The 16963-nt window shown below is 40.7% G+C and overlaps 1 protein-coding gene across 4 annotated transcripts in view; it reads right to left on the bottom strand.

Moving 5' to 3' along the window:
• Positions 1-2141: 2141 nt before the first annotated feature.
• TMTC1 (transmembrane O-mannosyltransferase targeting cadherins 1) overlaps positions 2142-16963 on the bottom strand; it is a 139267-nt gene continuing 124445 nt past the window's right edge. For 3 of the 4 annotated variants that reach the window (XM_025164681.2, XM_088141210.1, XM_088141209.1), the window contains 6 exons: positions 16825-16960; positions 16367-16511; positions 13797-13934; positions 12640-12762; positions 11891-11968; positions 2143-9442 (listed from right to left, as the gene is read on the bottom strand). In XM_025164681.2, coding sequence (XP_025020449.1) covers positions 9308-9442; positions 11891-11968; positions 12640-12762; positions 13797-13934; positions 16367-16511; positions 16825-16960 — 755 coding nt within the window. In that variant the 3' untranslated portion in view covers positions 2143-9307. Of the gene's footprint in view, positions 9443-11890; positions 11969-12639; positions 12763-13796; positions 13935-16366; positions 16512-16824; positions 16961-16963 lie in introns of all 4 variants that reach the window. The other variant, XM_015887540.3, reaches the window with a different exon arrangement.

Here is a 16963-nt window from a genome sequence, read left to right as displayed (position 1 = left end):
TTAGGTGGCCCTTTACCCAGTAATCATATAGCCTAGAGTTTTGGGATCTGACTTCGGGGTGCAAAATATGCTTTGCTTCTGAATCCACCCATGACGACAAGCAGCCTATGGTCTTATGTAGTGTTGTCCAAACTTGTCCACTTTAAGATGAGTGGACTTCAACTCCCAGAATTCCCCAGCCAGCATGGCTGGCTGGGGAATTCTGAGAGTTGAAGTCCACTTATCTTAAAGTGGACAAGTTTGGACAACACTGGTCTTATGTCTTAACATGCTCTGTGAACCCACCCAGTTGAAGGTCATTCAGTGCAAACAGTTAAAATAACCTGGCTTGGTGCAAAGAGTGAAACATCTTACTGGGATCACAATTCATGCTAAGCCAGCTTTCCTTCAACTTGGGCATGCTCCAGATAGATGGACAAATTCCCAGTCATATGGCCATTGCCAAGAGTTCTGGGTGTTTACATAAATATTTCTGAAACATGCCCAGGTTGTGAAAAGCTGTGCTCAACCAAAACATAGTTCGTATGATTTTGGGCTTGATGTGTTGTGTAAGCCTAGCCATTGCAGTTGGTAACTTATTCGAGATACAATTAAAATGATTAAGTCATGTGATCCAGACTGAGTTTTGTGTCATTCCTTTTTTTTCAGTTATGTTGAAAAGCTCAGACTTGTTTTTTTTAATCCATTCAGTCATGTCTGATTCTCAGAGACTGCCTGGACAAGTCCCTGCAGCTTTCTTGGCAAGGTTTTTCAGAAGTGGTTTGCCATTGGCTTCTTCCTAGGGCTGAGAGAAAGTGACTGGCCCAAGGTCCTGCAGCAGGCTTTGTGCCTAAGCAGGACTAGAACTCATGCTCTCCTGGTTTCTAGCCTGATGCCTTAACCACTACACCAAATTAAGCTAAGCTCAGACTAGCATCAATTATAAGTTTCCCCATCGCATCCCATTTTGTCAAGAACAATCAGGGAGGAAGAGGATCTTGTGGTAGGGAACTCCAGAACTGTAGCACTATCATAATGGTATCATATACAAGTACCCCATACAGCCAAGGGATAACAGAGCCTTGGGGTCAATCTTATGCAGGTAGTCCCCAGTTTGAGTTCTGTTCCCAAGGTCTGTCCTTAAGTCGAATTTGTATGTAAGCCGGAACAGTATTATTGTATAATACTGTATAAGTAGTATTGTGTAATGAACTCAAACCATTGTGTATTTAACTCAAATAATTGTGTATTTAACTCAAATTTTGCTGTAATAGGCTCTGTTCTTAACTATGGGTCATCTGTAAACTGGGCATTCTTAATAACCTAGGGTATGTAAAACAAGTTCAAGAAAAGGTAATTTAACATTTTGGTCTAGAGCTCTGTTCAAAATATTTTCCTTGGAACACTTGGATTTTTAGTCTCCCTACTGATTCCTTCTGTGTACCTGCCAATGTTTCTGTGGTTTCAGCTATGGGAATATTTCACCTACAATCATGGTTGTATCTGCCAATGTTCTGCATTTCTATAGAAGACTGTAATTGTCATGCAACCCTTGCAATTCCCAATTTCTGACATTTCTTTAAATAGAAAATAGTTTATAGTACAAGGCATGTGATAGCCCTGGAACAGTGTACATTATTATATGAACAAGAAATACTAAATGAGTGTTTCTCTTCCGTATGCTGCCAACCTGTGGGTTATGTTCAATGGGGGCATTCTCTAAAGCATCTCTAAAATACGCCACTTGCTAGGGCAAAGCTGAGCTGGTACGAATCCCTCCCCCCCTTGTCTCATTGTTCACACAACACATTTGACCAGGTCAGTTACAAACCCAGCAGCTGCATTCACACAACATGCTAAGTTTATCGGTGTCAACCTTTATTAACATTTTAGCACGCTGTGTGAAACCAACCCAACTGTTTAATTTCAATGTATGGTATGCAAAGCCAAAAAACTGATTAATTCTGAACTATGGTTAATTGTGTTGTAAGAATGCAGTCAAGGGTTGCCAGATCTGCTTGATAAGACTTAGAAAGCAAACTTTTCTAGAAAGATATTTACTTGGGAGTCAAAATTGTTTTACAAGTTCCTTCTTTTTATGAAGTCTATTTTTCATTTTATTGGGATTTTAACGATATTTGAATCTATTTTGTGATTTATTACCTTCAGTGCATTGAAATGCTCCCTCCATAAATGCACAAACACATAGACTAAAATGAAGGATTCAGATGCACCACACACTTACAAAAGCAAACAGTCAGGAAAAAAACACCAATAGTTTTATCATTTTTATATAAAATAGACATTTATATACATCTGCTTTGTCCAAAGACTTATTTGATAATAATTTCTGAGGTCAAAATCCATTCATAATTTGACAATGAAGATAAAGGCTCTTTCAAAATCTTGTTACCACTGGCATACAGTTCACTGCTAAATTGTGCATTTAAATCTAGTGAACAAAAACAATATCCCAAAACTGAGAAAGGCAAAAGTGAAAAAGACAGAAAAACTCCACATCTATGCAATTAACCTCAACTTGTAGAACTTCAATAGCATCCAATTTTGGCAAAGAGAGTTCTGGACGTTCAGAGAAGCCATCAGTTACAACCAGAGTTCTCAGAAGAAGAGTTGTCAACAAACTCAGATCAACAGCACAAAGAATATTGGCACATATTTTCAGAGATTACCATAATCCAAGTTGACATTTCTCAGACAAGTTTTCTTGTTGCTGCTTGTGTATGTAGAAGCACGCTGCTAACTATTGCACATGCCCTAGGCAAAAAAGCCCTACTGGGCCATATTTTCACAGAGGAAAAGCGTGCAAGCAATAAGCTAAACACATAGTGCAACTGTAAAAAGGGAGCTAAGTGTGCAGAGATTTTGGCAGGCTTTCAAAGAATTCATTCAAATTCAAGATCAGAGCTGCTGTTAAGAAAACAATCTGAACCATATAATTGCGATTCCATGACTCCAACTGTAGTCCCGGGTCTAATAAGGCTTTATAATTTTCATATATCATTATGTTACACAATTATCTTTAATCCCCAGAAGTCTGATGATTGCTGGCATTCTAAGCATACGTGTGTGATTGTCAGTATCCTCTATTAGAGAGGCTAAAGTTCAGTGAGAGAATACATGCTTTACTTGCAAAGGATTCCAGGTTCAGACTTTGGTTAAAACAAAGATCAGATAACAGATGGTGAAAAACAGTTTGAAATAAATTGGGATTTTAATGTTATGGGGATCTTAATGGACAATACTGGGCTACCCAGATCGATCATCTATCTGGAGGAAGGCAGCTTCCTGTAATCATAAAAATAGTGCTTATGAATGCTTGAAGCAGTGCTAAAAACCCTAACCTTCTGTTTTTATTTAGCATCTGAAGGAGAGCCACTTGCCCCAGAATTATATGAGTATATGAACAGTTCATTGAAACAAGGGAAATAATACAAGGTAATCCCTTTTGTAATTCTAACAGCAGTGCTGTGTCCCCCTCTCTCAGCACATTACCTTCCAACAAGGGTACTGCCATTCTCTAGCATACTACATATATTTCTATATTTCATTATTTTTAGCAATTGTGGTCAGTGGGGGCTCCAGAGATGTAAAACATGCAGCTTGGGACCAAAAGATGTTGACTTCTACTCTACAGCATAAATTGCTTCTAAAGAGAGTCACAAACCAACATATAGCAGAGACAGGAAGTTTCCTTCCTTTACACTAGGTCAGCCTATTTGTTGGTCCCATATTGCCTATTCTCCGATATGTCCAATATTGCCCATTCTGATTGATGGTGGCTATCCAAGGCAGAACATCAAAACTAGTGTTCACAGATGAAAAAGAAAGGGTTCTGCATGGAAAGCAGACGCTCCACTTTGCAGACAATTCCTTTTTTTTTCTGGCCTCTTAGAAGAGAGCTAGAGAAATGCTCAGCACTCAGCTGTGGATGTACCGCTATCTCCCTCAGCTTCATTTCAAAGGTCCATTCATAAGCTTCTAGTGAACCCCCCCAAAAAGCCCACTGGATACTGCAGTTTGACAGCAAATCATCTTAACCCAATGACTTTTTCGTTCTGTCTTTAAAAGAACGAAATTGTTATTGTTGATCACCAGGAAACAATTGCACAAAATATTCAACAAAGGGCTCAGTTTTGCATTGTATGGAAACGGATCTGCTCATGCTTCATATTAAACCACGGTTCGCTGAATAACCACAGTTGATTGTGATCACATGACATGCTAAGGTACAAATGTATTTTTAAAATGACGACTTACAGTGTTGGGTGAATTTGGTCTGTATACATCTGTGTATATTCTACGGAAATGCTCAGAGACAAGGGCTAATTGCAAACTATATGCTGTTACTTTTGGCTTAGCTTATTATATGAGCCTAGCCACTGTGGTTTGTAAAACAGCTGTGGTTCAAATACACTATAGCTAAGTATGTTATATCTTAATTCAATATGTGAACACAGTCATTGCTTTTACCAGAATTAGAATAACCTACCATGCCTAACAATATTTCTAGAGCTCGCGGACATCCAGTCTTCCCCATCCACTTCAGCGGAGTGGGTACTTTGGACGATGTTGAGCCCTTTGGGTTGGATCCATGGAATGAACCAGGCAGCCCTTATGGCCTGTTAGTTTAGGTTCAGCAGACCCCTCTCCATACAAAACAATTCAAGTTTTCAGAAAAGGAGTTGTCCCACAATTTTTCTTGGAATAAAAAAAAATGTTCATAATGCAGGGTTAATATATGCCAGTAGAAAAAAGAGAGCTAGGATATTTATAGCTGCATTTAATCCACACGCAGCAAGAAGAAAAAAGGGAAGAGTGATCAAATCAGGTCAGGAATGCATTGGAATGTTGTTAGATCAATATGAATAACCACAAAAGTGAGTCTTTTCCCAAGATGGGCCCCATTCATCTGGAAAAAGATCCAAATTGTGTGTATTTGCATGTGTGTGTGGCGGGGGGGGGGGTTACCTCAGCAAGATGCGCCAATGTCCAGAACACGTAATTTATTTCTGTACTAGCCAGTTGCTGCATGCAAAAAGAGAAATGGTCATGCTAATGCTGGATTTTTGGGAGGGGAAGGGGAAGATAGAAAGGAATGAGTACGACTTTCTTCTCTATCAACAGCAAACTCTTAAAATGCAGATGCTGTCTGGGAAAAGACAGCCCATTTTCAAGGACAGTTTTTTAAAAAAAAAAATGGAACCAGCTGTGAGCAAGCTGGAATGAAAGTGTTTTTTGCTCCTCAAATTTAAAGGCCAAAATGTATAAAAATGAAGGCAGAAAGGCTGATACAGGCAACCCATGGACACTTTTCAATCATAACCCGCTCCTCTGAATGCATTTCAGATGAAACACATAGAAATCAAAACTGGAAATAATGCTCCTGTGTACAAATCTGTCCAGTAAATCAGCTAGCTTGATTTATCTACCCAGTCTTTGTGACTTCATTCCCCACTGCTTCCTTGAACGGCCAGCAAAGATAAATGTGTAAATACTTGTGAAGAAATACTTTCCTGTTAAGAAAAGTGACAACTATATTTGAATATGATAGTATTTTCAACCATTTTCTTTGTCAGAAAACTTGTTATCATCTCAGTTCAGAGGCATATTTTCCAGAAAGTATTATACATTTTTTTCATTAAATTGTAAACAATATATTTCAGTGTCTGCATTTTGGATCCATAAAGATGATATATAATTATAAATGATGACATTTACCCAGATTTACAAATTTATGTTGCCATTAAGTTTGTAAGATATTTTTACTATAAATATATCAATGCTTGAGATTCAGTGAGTCTCAATTTGTGATATCATCTAATGGACTAAGGACCAGTTTCAGCTCAAGTTGGCTGTGATCAGTTTCCCTTGAAAGGACATAAATAACTTATTCCATTGTTTTTCAGTACATCTCATTTATGCCTAAGGTCAAAATCACAAACATTTAAAGCATTTAAAACAAATCTATGACTTCAGAATTTTCCTTCATTTCAGCTGATGCACATTTCAACATTCACAAATGAGATTTTCCTGTTATAAATGTCACCACAGCTCCTCCAGCTTGTGCAGGGGAGAATAATCTCCTGTTTCTTGTTGCTCTACAGATTTGCAACAACTAGATGTAGATATAACTGCACACGAAGTCTAATCTCCTGCACTGTTTTCTTTCCTATTCTTCAGGAAACTAATTTTCTTCAGAAAATTAACATATAAACTAACAAGTAAATACTGCTATGCATATATACTCTTTTGAAGAAAAAAAAATCAGGAACTCCCTGTTTCCTTTTCAGGCCAGGATTAGTAGGGAAGGAAAAGGAGTAAACGGGTGAAATTTCCTCAGCATTGACGAAATTGACAAATTCTGTCAGTTTCATCGATGAACTGAGAGGAAAAGGAAAATCATGGTCTATGACATTAATAAAATTTGACCCTGAACATGCCATTTTCAACAAAGATGGAAATATTTATGGTTGAAACAGTTGAGGCATCCTTCATACATTTATTCATGAAGAGATCATATGTGAAATATTCATAGCTGTGCAGAAGCTGAAAATGATGGTGGGTAGAAGACTAAAAATGTGCTTATTTATGACAGCTTTCCCAAACCAGATGATCTCCAGATGTGGACTTCAGCCTCCTTCATGTTCCTCCAAACATATCAATTGGGTTTGCTAGAAGTACATCCGGGTGGATTATAATATATTTGGCACAGTGCTTTTAGTGGAAATATTTATTCTCAACAGGCTTACATTTTACCAAAAAACCCTGATTCATAGCCATGTTGATCCATCAAGAAAAGAAATCCGAAATCCACAGCTGGCTAATAAATTTTGATTAAAAACACAGAAGATGCAATATGTCTCTGTTACAAGCTAACTTATTTTTGCTTGCTGAGCCTCTGAGGGCCAACATTTAACAGCCAAGCCTCAAGTTTCTGCATTACCACATCCTGAAAGTTCAGGATGATAGCAAGAGCTTATTATCTAGAAAGTGCTATTTCTGTTCAATATTCAGACCTGTTTCTATATAATTTGATGTTCCATTACCTTATTCAGCATTTTTAATCTTAACTTCCCAACATTTAATATAAAGTATCTATCATACCATTTCACAGATAGGCATTAAATCATGACCTGCCCAAGTCCAAAGCAGAAATAGGACTTGAATCCAAGACCCTACCACTCAATCCTCAGGAGTATACTACCTCTTAAAAAATACTCAGAATACTCTAGTTCCCAGATAGATGGTTTGAATGCTACTATGCAACACACACTGCAGAGCTGTTATGCCTCCCTCTCGTTAATGGATCCTCTGTAATAAACTAACAAATAGGAACAAATAGGAAAACATGGGATGTTTATAAAAAGAAGCCAATGATAGTTGGCTTCTGTGCATGGGCAACTACCCCATTAAAGCAAAGGTTTTAGTTCTGCTTCTTCATGACTTCTTCATGACTTCCACCATTCAACATTTACATCAGGTTTTCCCAAATTCTCTTCTGTAGCAACAGCAGATAAATCCTCCAGCCAGTCACCAATGTATTTATAAAGGAGAGATATTGTCTAGCTAAATGGAGAGGAGTGTTTACTCTTCCTCACATTTTTGGGAAGGATGAACTATCTTCCATCCTGCTTGACAGCTTCCCTGTCAGTGAATATTGTAAGGCAAGTCTGAAACAAGGGATCCACAGCTGCTCAGAGACAGGATCAAACTGGATTACCAAACTGTAGATTTTAATAGCATGTTATCCAGTTGCACCCACCACGGGGCTAGACCTCCTTTTCCAAGGCACAATGGCTCAGGCTTCTTTATTTAATGTCATGATCCCCATCCATTTGCATTGTGCCTGAGCCCAAGGCAGCTTCATGTTAGCAGAGCTTACCCTTAAGAACTCAACCAAGCAGGTACAAGAGCTGTAATCCTACAGAGGTGCCCCACTATTCTCAGACTATCATCCCCCTCCCTGGAGGTTGCTACCTTCTTTGACTTCATAAAAATAACAGCCACAGGTCTAAGTCATCTAACACAGAAAAAAATAAAGCTACAATTTTTTTGTTATGTCAAATAAATAATATTCAGAAATAAACACTTAATCTTTTGCAACATGAGTTTTCTCCCCCTTTATCATATTTTGTAAACCTGATTCTTTTTTTCTCATTTGAGAGAGAAAAGGAAGTGAAGCTTCCACTAGAAAAAAAAAATGCCTCAGAAATCATTCATTTCCCAGGTATCAAAAAATTAACAAATCCAAAGGCTTCGGAGCCAGCAAGATATGGCTATATCATGCATCTTCTTGGCCAAGATCCAGATGTGTCATTCAAGGAGGTTCTGTGAGTTTAGAAGGCATTCTGAGGCTCTTCCTTCTCACAGAAGCTCCTTTTACCAATTCCTGACCATCGGCACTCAGGATCCCCCCAAATCAGCCTCTGAGGTCACCCAAGGATCAGGGATTCGCAAATGAAATCCATTGCAAGCATGAAGAGAACTTTTTTGGGAAGCCCAGATCTTGCATTCTGAACAACTCTGACCCCTTAATATCACTAACACAGAGCACATCCATTCAGCCCTTTGTTTTTAAGCTGCCTCTTTTCACCTGATTATCCAGTTTTCATTACCCGGAAAAACAAATGATTAATCACGTTGGCAAAAGCATATCCTCATCTAAATTCCTATTACTGCTGTGATAGCTTGAGTGTAAACTGTCACAAATATGATGTTTCATATAGGGGACTTTTTCTGAAATCACGCTCCTGATCTAAGTGTTTAGAGAAGAATGAGCTACATCACTTTCTTCTGAGATAACAGTCAATTCTTCTTCAAGATTTATTACCAAGATTTTACAAGTGCCTCCGGTAAGTGGCATTTCCCTCAGTGACAGCTGTCCCTATCTCTTCTCTCACTTCCTCACTGGCTGATGCAGCTACTTTCTTGGCTAATCAGGCACCTGGTTTCAAGAGCATTTTTCTTGCAAGATGACTACTTTCTCTGATTTTTGCTAAAGCAAGCCATTGCTTCCCTTCCAACAATCATCCCAGCAATGCATTTATTTTAGCCATTTTTGAAGCATTTCCCACCATCATCTCTGGGTTAAGGTTAGGATTTCACCTGTCCCACAGCACCTCCAGGAGCAAACAGCAGGACCCCTGTAGCTTTGGCAACTCCTCTGTGATCCCTATGTATACTCCTCTTATTTTGTGTCCCCACTGCCCATAACCGTGTTCCATTTGCTTTTGTCTTGAGGGAAACTTGGGGTTTCCAAAACATGTGGTCATTAACCAGGAGGCGTACATTTGTCTTGCAGACCCAGTTACCCTCTTCCCTGCCCTTCCTGCAGGCGTCTCTCTAAGCGATCCAGTTTTGCCAAATTTTCTTTCAGCAGCTTGCTGTTTGGAACCAGTTGTAAAGCTTTCTCATAATAATGACGTGCGGTGATATAGTTACCCTGCAAAAATAGGAATCGGGAACGAGAGAGAAAATCAACACACTTTTTGCACAATGTTATCAGTCATTACTTCACAGGCAGGTTCTACAGATTTCTTTCAGATATCAATGTTCTACAGACTCCATGTCAACATGGATGGTTGTTTTCTCAGTATTTCTATTTTGTTTATTTTTAAAAACATCATACTTTAATTCCTTGAAAGAGCTCAGATACTGTGTATGGTTCTCTTCCTCACTCTATTTTCACAACAGCCTTGTGAGATAAATTAAGCTGAGAAATGATACATGGACCAGAGATAATGAATAAATGTTGAGGCCATACAGGAATCTTCATCAGACAAAAAGGGTAAAATCCCAAGTTCATCCACTGCTGGATTCCACCCCCCCCCCCAATTTGGCCCATATCTCATTCTCTGCTGCTACTACCTTGGCCAATCTCAGCTACTGCTGTTCTCATCTATGACTTTTACTCTGAGCCAGCTGTCTGCCCCTTTCTTGCCTCCAGAGATAGGAACAAAGCTATATGTTTGTGAATTTCTTCTCTCCCAATAGAAGAGAATACAGTGGTACCTCTAGTTATGAACTTAATCCGTTCCGTGACTCTGGTTGCAACTCGAGTTGGTCTCAAGTCGAGGTAAAGTTTCCCATAAGGTTCAGTGTAAATACGGTTAATCCGTTCTGCCCTCCGAATTTGGTCGCACGACGAGGCAAATTTCCCCATAAGGTTCAATGTAAATATGGCTAAACAGTTCTGAAACCTATGCATTTTATTTTTAAACCTCAAAAACCTTCCAAACGCAACAAAAACCTTCCAAACGCCACAAAACACACAAGCCTCACCGAACGTCTCCTTGCTACCGCGATCTCGCTCACAGGAAGCCGCAACCGCGTGGCAGCAGGGAAAATGGCCGCGGATCCAGTTCGTAAGTAGAGGCAGAGTTCGCAAGTAGAGGTAAATTTTTGGGGCCGGAGCTGGTCGTATCTTGAAAAATTCGTAAGGAGGGGCGTTCGTAACTAGAGGCACCACTGTATATGTAATGCAGGATTGAACTGTGGAGTCCTTGGTGCTCTCTGAGCTTGGCTGTTTGCTTGCAGACATTTCATTACCCAACTAGGTAACATCATCAATGCCAGTGAATGTGGGGTTTGCTCCCTGTTTATATATAGTAGCTTGCCCTGCCAGTGGTGGCGGGGGTGGGGTTTTCTCCTTGGTAGTTTCTTGATTAGGGTATTGTTTTCTGCTTGATTGTTTGTCTGGTGTTAATCTCTGCTTATCTGGGTGTTGGCTGCTGGAGAGGATGTGTTCTGGTCTTTGTTCCCTTCTTAGCTTTTTTATTGTCTCTTTTGAATGGTGTGTAAATGTGGTTTCTCTCTTATGTGTCTATTGATGGCTGATTTGTCTGAATGCCAAGCTTCCAGGAATTCCCTAGCATTTTTGGATTTAGCTTGGTCTAGGATACTCAGAGTTTCCCAGTTAAAACTATGGTTGCGTCTGTCCGTGTGTTGTGAGATTGAGGAGTTTTCATCATATCTTCTGACTGCTAGTTGGTATTCATGGATGTGCTCTGCTAGACTTCTGCCTGTCTTTCCTACACAGTGGCTGTTACAGTTCTTTCATTGTATGTTAGAGATGACTCCTGCTTTTTCTTGGGCTACTAGGTCTTTTGGTTTACTTAAGAAGTTCTGGAGGGCTTTAGTTGGTTTGTATGCTACTGTGATGCCGTGTGGTTGTAATAGTCTATTGGTAGTTCTTCTTCTCTTGTTAAAGCCCTAACTTATTTGGGGACTAACCCTCTCACAAACCTGTCTATCAGGTACAGATGTTATCAGAAGCCTTGTGTTTTGCCTTACAGAAAGGTATACAAGTGGTGACCCAAGACAAAGTTAGGGTTAAGGCTGAACAACTACATTTGAGGGAAGCTTTTACAAAGCCCATCTCTGATAGCTTTTAGATAGACTCCCATTATTATACTCATTCATTGACCAGGCTGGCTGAGGCTGAGAGAACATTCAGTTCAACAGTTATCTGGAGGATCAGTGGTTTCCTATGCCTATTTAAAAAATAACTTAAAAGAATAAGAAGTTTAATTTAAAAGCATCCTCCACATGCATTTTGTTGCAGTTCTAATGAAACTAAAATAGAATATGCCTGGGGATGGCTACTTTAGCTTGTAATACTTTTAAATAGACAATTTAAACATCTTTTGACTTAAAAAAAAAAGGTTATAAGTAGGCATAGGGAATCTAGATACTGTTGTAATCCAAGATCATCTGGTGAACCACACATTATAATTTCTTTAACTGCATCAAAAATGTACCAAAGGATTGTAAATCACACTGACGACTCTTTTGAGGGATGAAAGGCATGGCATAAATATTTTAATAAACAAACACAGACACACACACACACACACACACACAAATAAATATAAATTGTGCATTTTCTTACCTTGATATGTTCAATGCCTCCCATATTCATCCATGCTTGTGCTTGCTCTGGGTTGAAGTCTACAGATACTTTATAGCTCTAAATTAACACAAAAATGAAAAGCCGACATTAGAAGACCCATATCTATATCGTGGAGATCTTAATGGACACAGAATAGTTTCTCCAAACCTGGGTTCTTAGAGTTCTAGACTACTAATTCTGGCCACTGACTGTACTAGATGAAGAATGCTGGGACTTGCAAACCAACCACAAATGGGAACCCCAAAATGAGAAAGGCCAAGAAAGAAGGCTCAAGACATGTCCACCTGTAATTGTAATTTCCTTAGAACAATCAATATGTTTGGTAAGCATGTCATGTATTCACATTTATTCATTTCTATTAGAGGGAAAGAGAAAGGAATACAATTCAAGTCGAAATGAACTCTTGGATATGAGCGGAGTATTATGAATCATAGAGATTGTTGTTCCAAGTGAAGAAACTGGGAACTTTGGCAACATCACTGACATTGAACTGTAATCAGTGGAAATGAGCATATAGTCACTTATTGAATTTTAAGAAGGCTCAAAATAGATTATCTGTGTCTCTGGAACCTATCCCCTTGTTATCTAGCTATACTTTCACTGTTTTTTCCTACGGCAGCCTTTTTGCTTTATAATCCTCAGATGCATGTGTTCAACTGAGTAATTTGAAGAGCATCATTTTATGTTTAATGAAATAAGCAATCCAACCTATATATTTAGGTGAGTACCTCAAAAGCTTTGTCCAGGTGGTTTTGTTCTCTTAGCTGATTTCCTTTGGTGAAAAAGAGCTCTGATATGATTTTGGGGTCCTTTGGTTTCAGTTGTAAAGCTTTGTCTATGGCTTCAAGTGCCTGCACAAATATATACAATAAATTTGGATGAACAAAACTCCTATTGCACATCAACAGCTGCTTTGATACAGCCTTCTCCAACTTCTGTTCTCCAGATGTGGGTAGATTTCAATTCTTATAAGCTCCAACCAGCAATATCTGCCACATGTGGAAAGGCCTCAAGTTAACATGAGGGGACATGAGTGAAAATATCTTGCTGAATTTCTGTAATAGTTATAATATTTAGCTAGTGCCTCTGTGCTCTTGTCCTTCTTTTATTACTAGAAAAAACAATATTTTATACATTTATTTTCTGATGATGCTAATCTTTATTATCAGAGCCTTCTCAATACAATTTGCATCACTATTTACTTTCCCATTTTTGTTCTGGCCACAGAAATTACTTCCTTTATAAAAGGAAGTTGTGGGATAAAGACTTCCCCATCTTTTCCTCCTCTGTGCACTAGAGCAGGGTTCCTCAACCTTAGCAACTTTAGATGGGTGGATTTCAACTCCCAAAATTCCCCAGCCAGCATGAGAAGGACACCCAGATATGGATTAGGCTGTGCCACAGGGGCTGCAAGGAAAAGAAGGAATCACTCCAAATTGGGCAGTTGCCATCTATGTTTTGCACCCAATGATACAGCCCATAATTCAGTTCGGAAGGATCTTCTTAGAGAAGAATTTTGGATGCTCTGGGAAGAGCCAGAAAGTCCCCCTAGATTAAATCCTGAGTTCTTCAATTCTCTTGACAGGTAACTAGAGGTACCTATAGATGGAGAAGTGAAATCTGTCTCTGCATGGGACTGGTGCAGCAAAAGAGGACGCATCACACCAGCATCTTCTGAAAATCAGAGTCTCATTTCTGACACTTAAATAGGGCAGCACCATCCAGTCAAGGCAGCTAGCCACACAAATCCTGGCAAAACTCAGAGGGGTTTGTCTCTGGGTTGGTCTCTGGCTTATTGCTCTGCATTCTTTCAAGATAGTTTAAAGTTGGGCCCCTTAGCCACGTGTTTAGCTTGACAGCTTTTGGCCTAGAGTAGTCACTATACCTTGTTGTAGTTCTCTTGCTTGCTGTAGATAGCAGACAACAGGCGGTAGCACTCCAGGCACTCAGCCCCTTCAGTCACAATATGGCTAGTCATTTGCTCTGCTTCCTTTGTTTGTCCCATCATTGCTAAAACCTGAGCCTATCAAAAGAAAAAAGAAAAAAGGAAAGGAAAAAATTCTCCCTCCCTAGAATATTGGGGAATATTCAGTTGGTCTCCCTCAGTAAGGCAGCCTGAGAACACTAAACGCATTGGATGAGGTGGCTCCAACAAGGTTTTTCTCAGTAGCCACTCATCTCATATCTGAGAGAGAAAGAGCATCTGAGCTGAATGATGATTTTAGCAGTTGGTCTTTCAAATATTCTGCTTTCCCTCTCCAAGTATGACTTCATATGAGATGCACTACTGCTCCCATCATCCCTATTCACAAAGATAGGAAACACAGTTGTGGAGTTCTAATTCATATGTTCCTTTTTATGCCTTAGAAATACAGGTAGTCCTCGTTTACCAACCACTCATTCAGTGACCGCTCAAAGTTGCAATGGTGCTGAACAATGGAACTTATGACAGGTCCTCGAAGTTCTGGCCATCGCAGCGCCCTTGCAGTATATGATCGTGATTGCACGCTTGACAACTGGCTCGCATTTATGATGGTTGCACTGTCCCGCAGTCATGTGATCGCCATTTGCGACCTTCCCTGCAGGTTCCCACAAGCAAAGTCAATGGAGAAGCTGGCAGGGAAGGTCACAAGCTGCTCTGGTAAGTCCCTCTAGCCTTCCCGTGCTTGTGCCCTGCCATGCTATCCACCCTCCTGGCCTTCCTGCACTCACACCCTGCCACGCCATCCAGCCCCCTGCCTTCCTGTATTCACGTCCTGCAGCACCATCTACCCTGACCTTCCTGCGCTCACATGCAGCCTGCACCAACCTCCCAAGCCCTCTCCTGGCCTCCCCCAACTCACGGGCAGCCTGCCCTGGCCTCCCAGAGCTGCCCCGATCTTCCCGCAGCACCCCTGCATACACGCTCCTTACCTGGGACTCCCACCTCTTCCCGCTTAACGACCCATGTGTCCTGGGTTTATGACAGGAACCAGGACTCCTGGGATTGTCATCGCTAAGTGATGCAGTCACGTGACATTGCGCTTTATGACTGCATCACTTAGCAATGGTAATCCTGGTCCCAATTGTCATCATATCTCGAGGACTACCTGTAGATCATATATTTTGTTAGTTTAAGTATTAAAAATTTCAGACCCTGGAATGGAGACAGGTAACAGAAACCAGACAGCCGTCCTTCCTCCAGAGGGTGTGAAAGAATGGTGCGAAAGGATACGGATACAATGAACAATGTTGTTTCTTATACATGCTGATATTATCTAAAAGGATCGAACCCTGGTAGCGATCTTCCCTGCTGGTTTCCTTCCTCCCCATTGACTTTGCTTGTGGGAAGGCAGCATGGAAGTTCGCAGGTGGCGATCGTGTGCTTGTGGCTCCCTGTGACATTGTAATCACAAGCCGTGTGGGGGTGCTGCAACGGCCAGAACCTTGAGCATCGGTGGTACGTCCATTTTTTCAGCACTGCCCTAACTTTGATCAGTCACTGAAAGAATAGACGTACACCAAGAACTACCTGCAATTAGCTGTTTTTCATATTTTTACTGATTGTTTTCATGTAGGAGCAAAAAGAGGCTTATGTAGAGCTCTAAGTTGGGCTGAGAGGGAGTAATTCCATGGCTGAAGGTGAACGAGAAAATCAGTGTCCCTCCTCTAGTCCAACCCCTTAACCACTTCACCGCTTTGGCTCCTTCTTCCTCACTGCTTCTGCCAAACCTACCTGTGTTACAGACTCCTAGGTTCATCACTCATGCACACAGCTCATCAAGGCATGTGAATCTTGCAGCCCCCCTTGCTCTCTACCTGAGATTTCCAGATAGGTGTGACTGGAGCATACAAGCATAGGTAGGTGTGGCCAGCGCATACAAGCCCAGTCCTGGTCAATATCTGGGAAATAATTAGGAACCCACGCAAATCACTTTCAGCTGAACATCAGGTTCTGATGCAATGCATGGAGACCCAATGAATTCAAAGCAGCAGCAAAACTTTACTGATTGCAATGTACATTTGCCCACTCTCCGGCACGCACTCATCCCCACTTAGCCATGTCCTTCTCAACGAGGCTGTGTGGCACTAGCTAGAGGGATGGAAGCTATCAAATCTAGGTCCAGGATGTGGGGAGGCTGCAGGACCCCTTTTATCCTCCAAAGCCCTCGCTTTGTTCATTCACAAGTCTGGTAACTGTCGATGGGGTTGTGGGGAGGGAGGGTTGTGTGGTCAGCCTCCTTTGCCTGTCTTCTGGTGACATTTCTCTTTGGTCCTTAATGACTTTGTTCCTTTTTATCTACCTCCCGAAGATTCCTGGCTTTTGTCCTCTCTGCCTACATGCCTGCTCCATTTTTAGGTTAAGGCAGCTTCAGCCTAGCCTCACATTCTCACACAGCCCAGCGAATGTTCTCACACCTGCAAGCAAAAAGAAATACTTTCTGCAGAGTCCGAAGAGGAACGTCATGGACTCACCAGAGCCAGTCGAGTCTCCTTGTTGGATGGCTGTAATGATGCAGCTTCCCTGTAAATCTTTAATGCATCTTCATATCGGCCTGTGTTATAATACAGCGCTCCAAGCGGGGACAGGATTTCAACTTTCCATGCTACTTTAAGTGCCCTAAAGGATAAAATAAAGTAAGTTATGTACAGGATAAAATAAAATGAAGAAGTTATGTACTTTTTTATAGTTCTCCAACTGTTTCCTCACCTTCTCTTCCATCCTGTCTCCCACTGTGCCCAGCCCTTACTAAAAAGAGCCTGGAGTTTAGGCAGAATTTAAATATTTCCTTTGCAATAAACATCAAGAACCAAATGGTCATAAAATATGGCATAACCCCTTTGAAAAGACAGTATTGGCATTTCCCTTTTAAAAGCATAGATTTCTTGCAGCCTTTACCAAGAACTTCAGCTGCCCAGATGCTTCCACTTACCGCTTGTACCAAATTTCAGCATCTTTGTTCTGCCCCAAGGAACGATAGAGTCTGCCCAGATTCACCATGGCCACATGATGACTAGGACTAAGTTCAATGGCTTTCTGATAGTGGGAGACTGCAGTCTCTGGAGATCCTA

Source organism: Python bivittatus, unplaced genomic scaffold, assembly GCF_059951505.1.
Source record: "Python bivittatus isolate LINGU-HERP-01145 unplaced genomic scaffold, Pbiv_v1 ctg000330_np1212, whole genome shotgun sequence".
In the NCBI taxonomy this organism is placed as follows: domain Eukaryota; kingdom Metazoa; phylum Chordata; class Lepidosauria; order Squamata; family Pythonidae; genus Python; species Python bivittatus.
The sequence above is the reverse complement of the archived record's forward strand: the minus strand, read 5'-3'. Positions and strand labels throughout refer to the sequence as shown.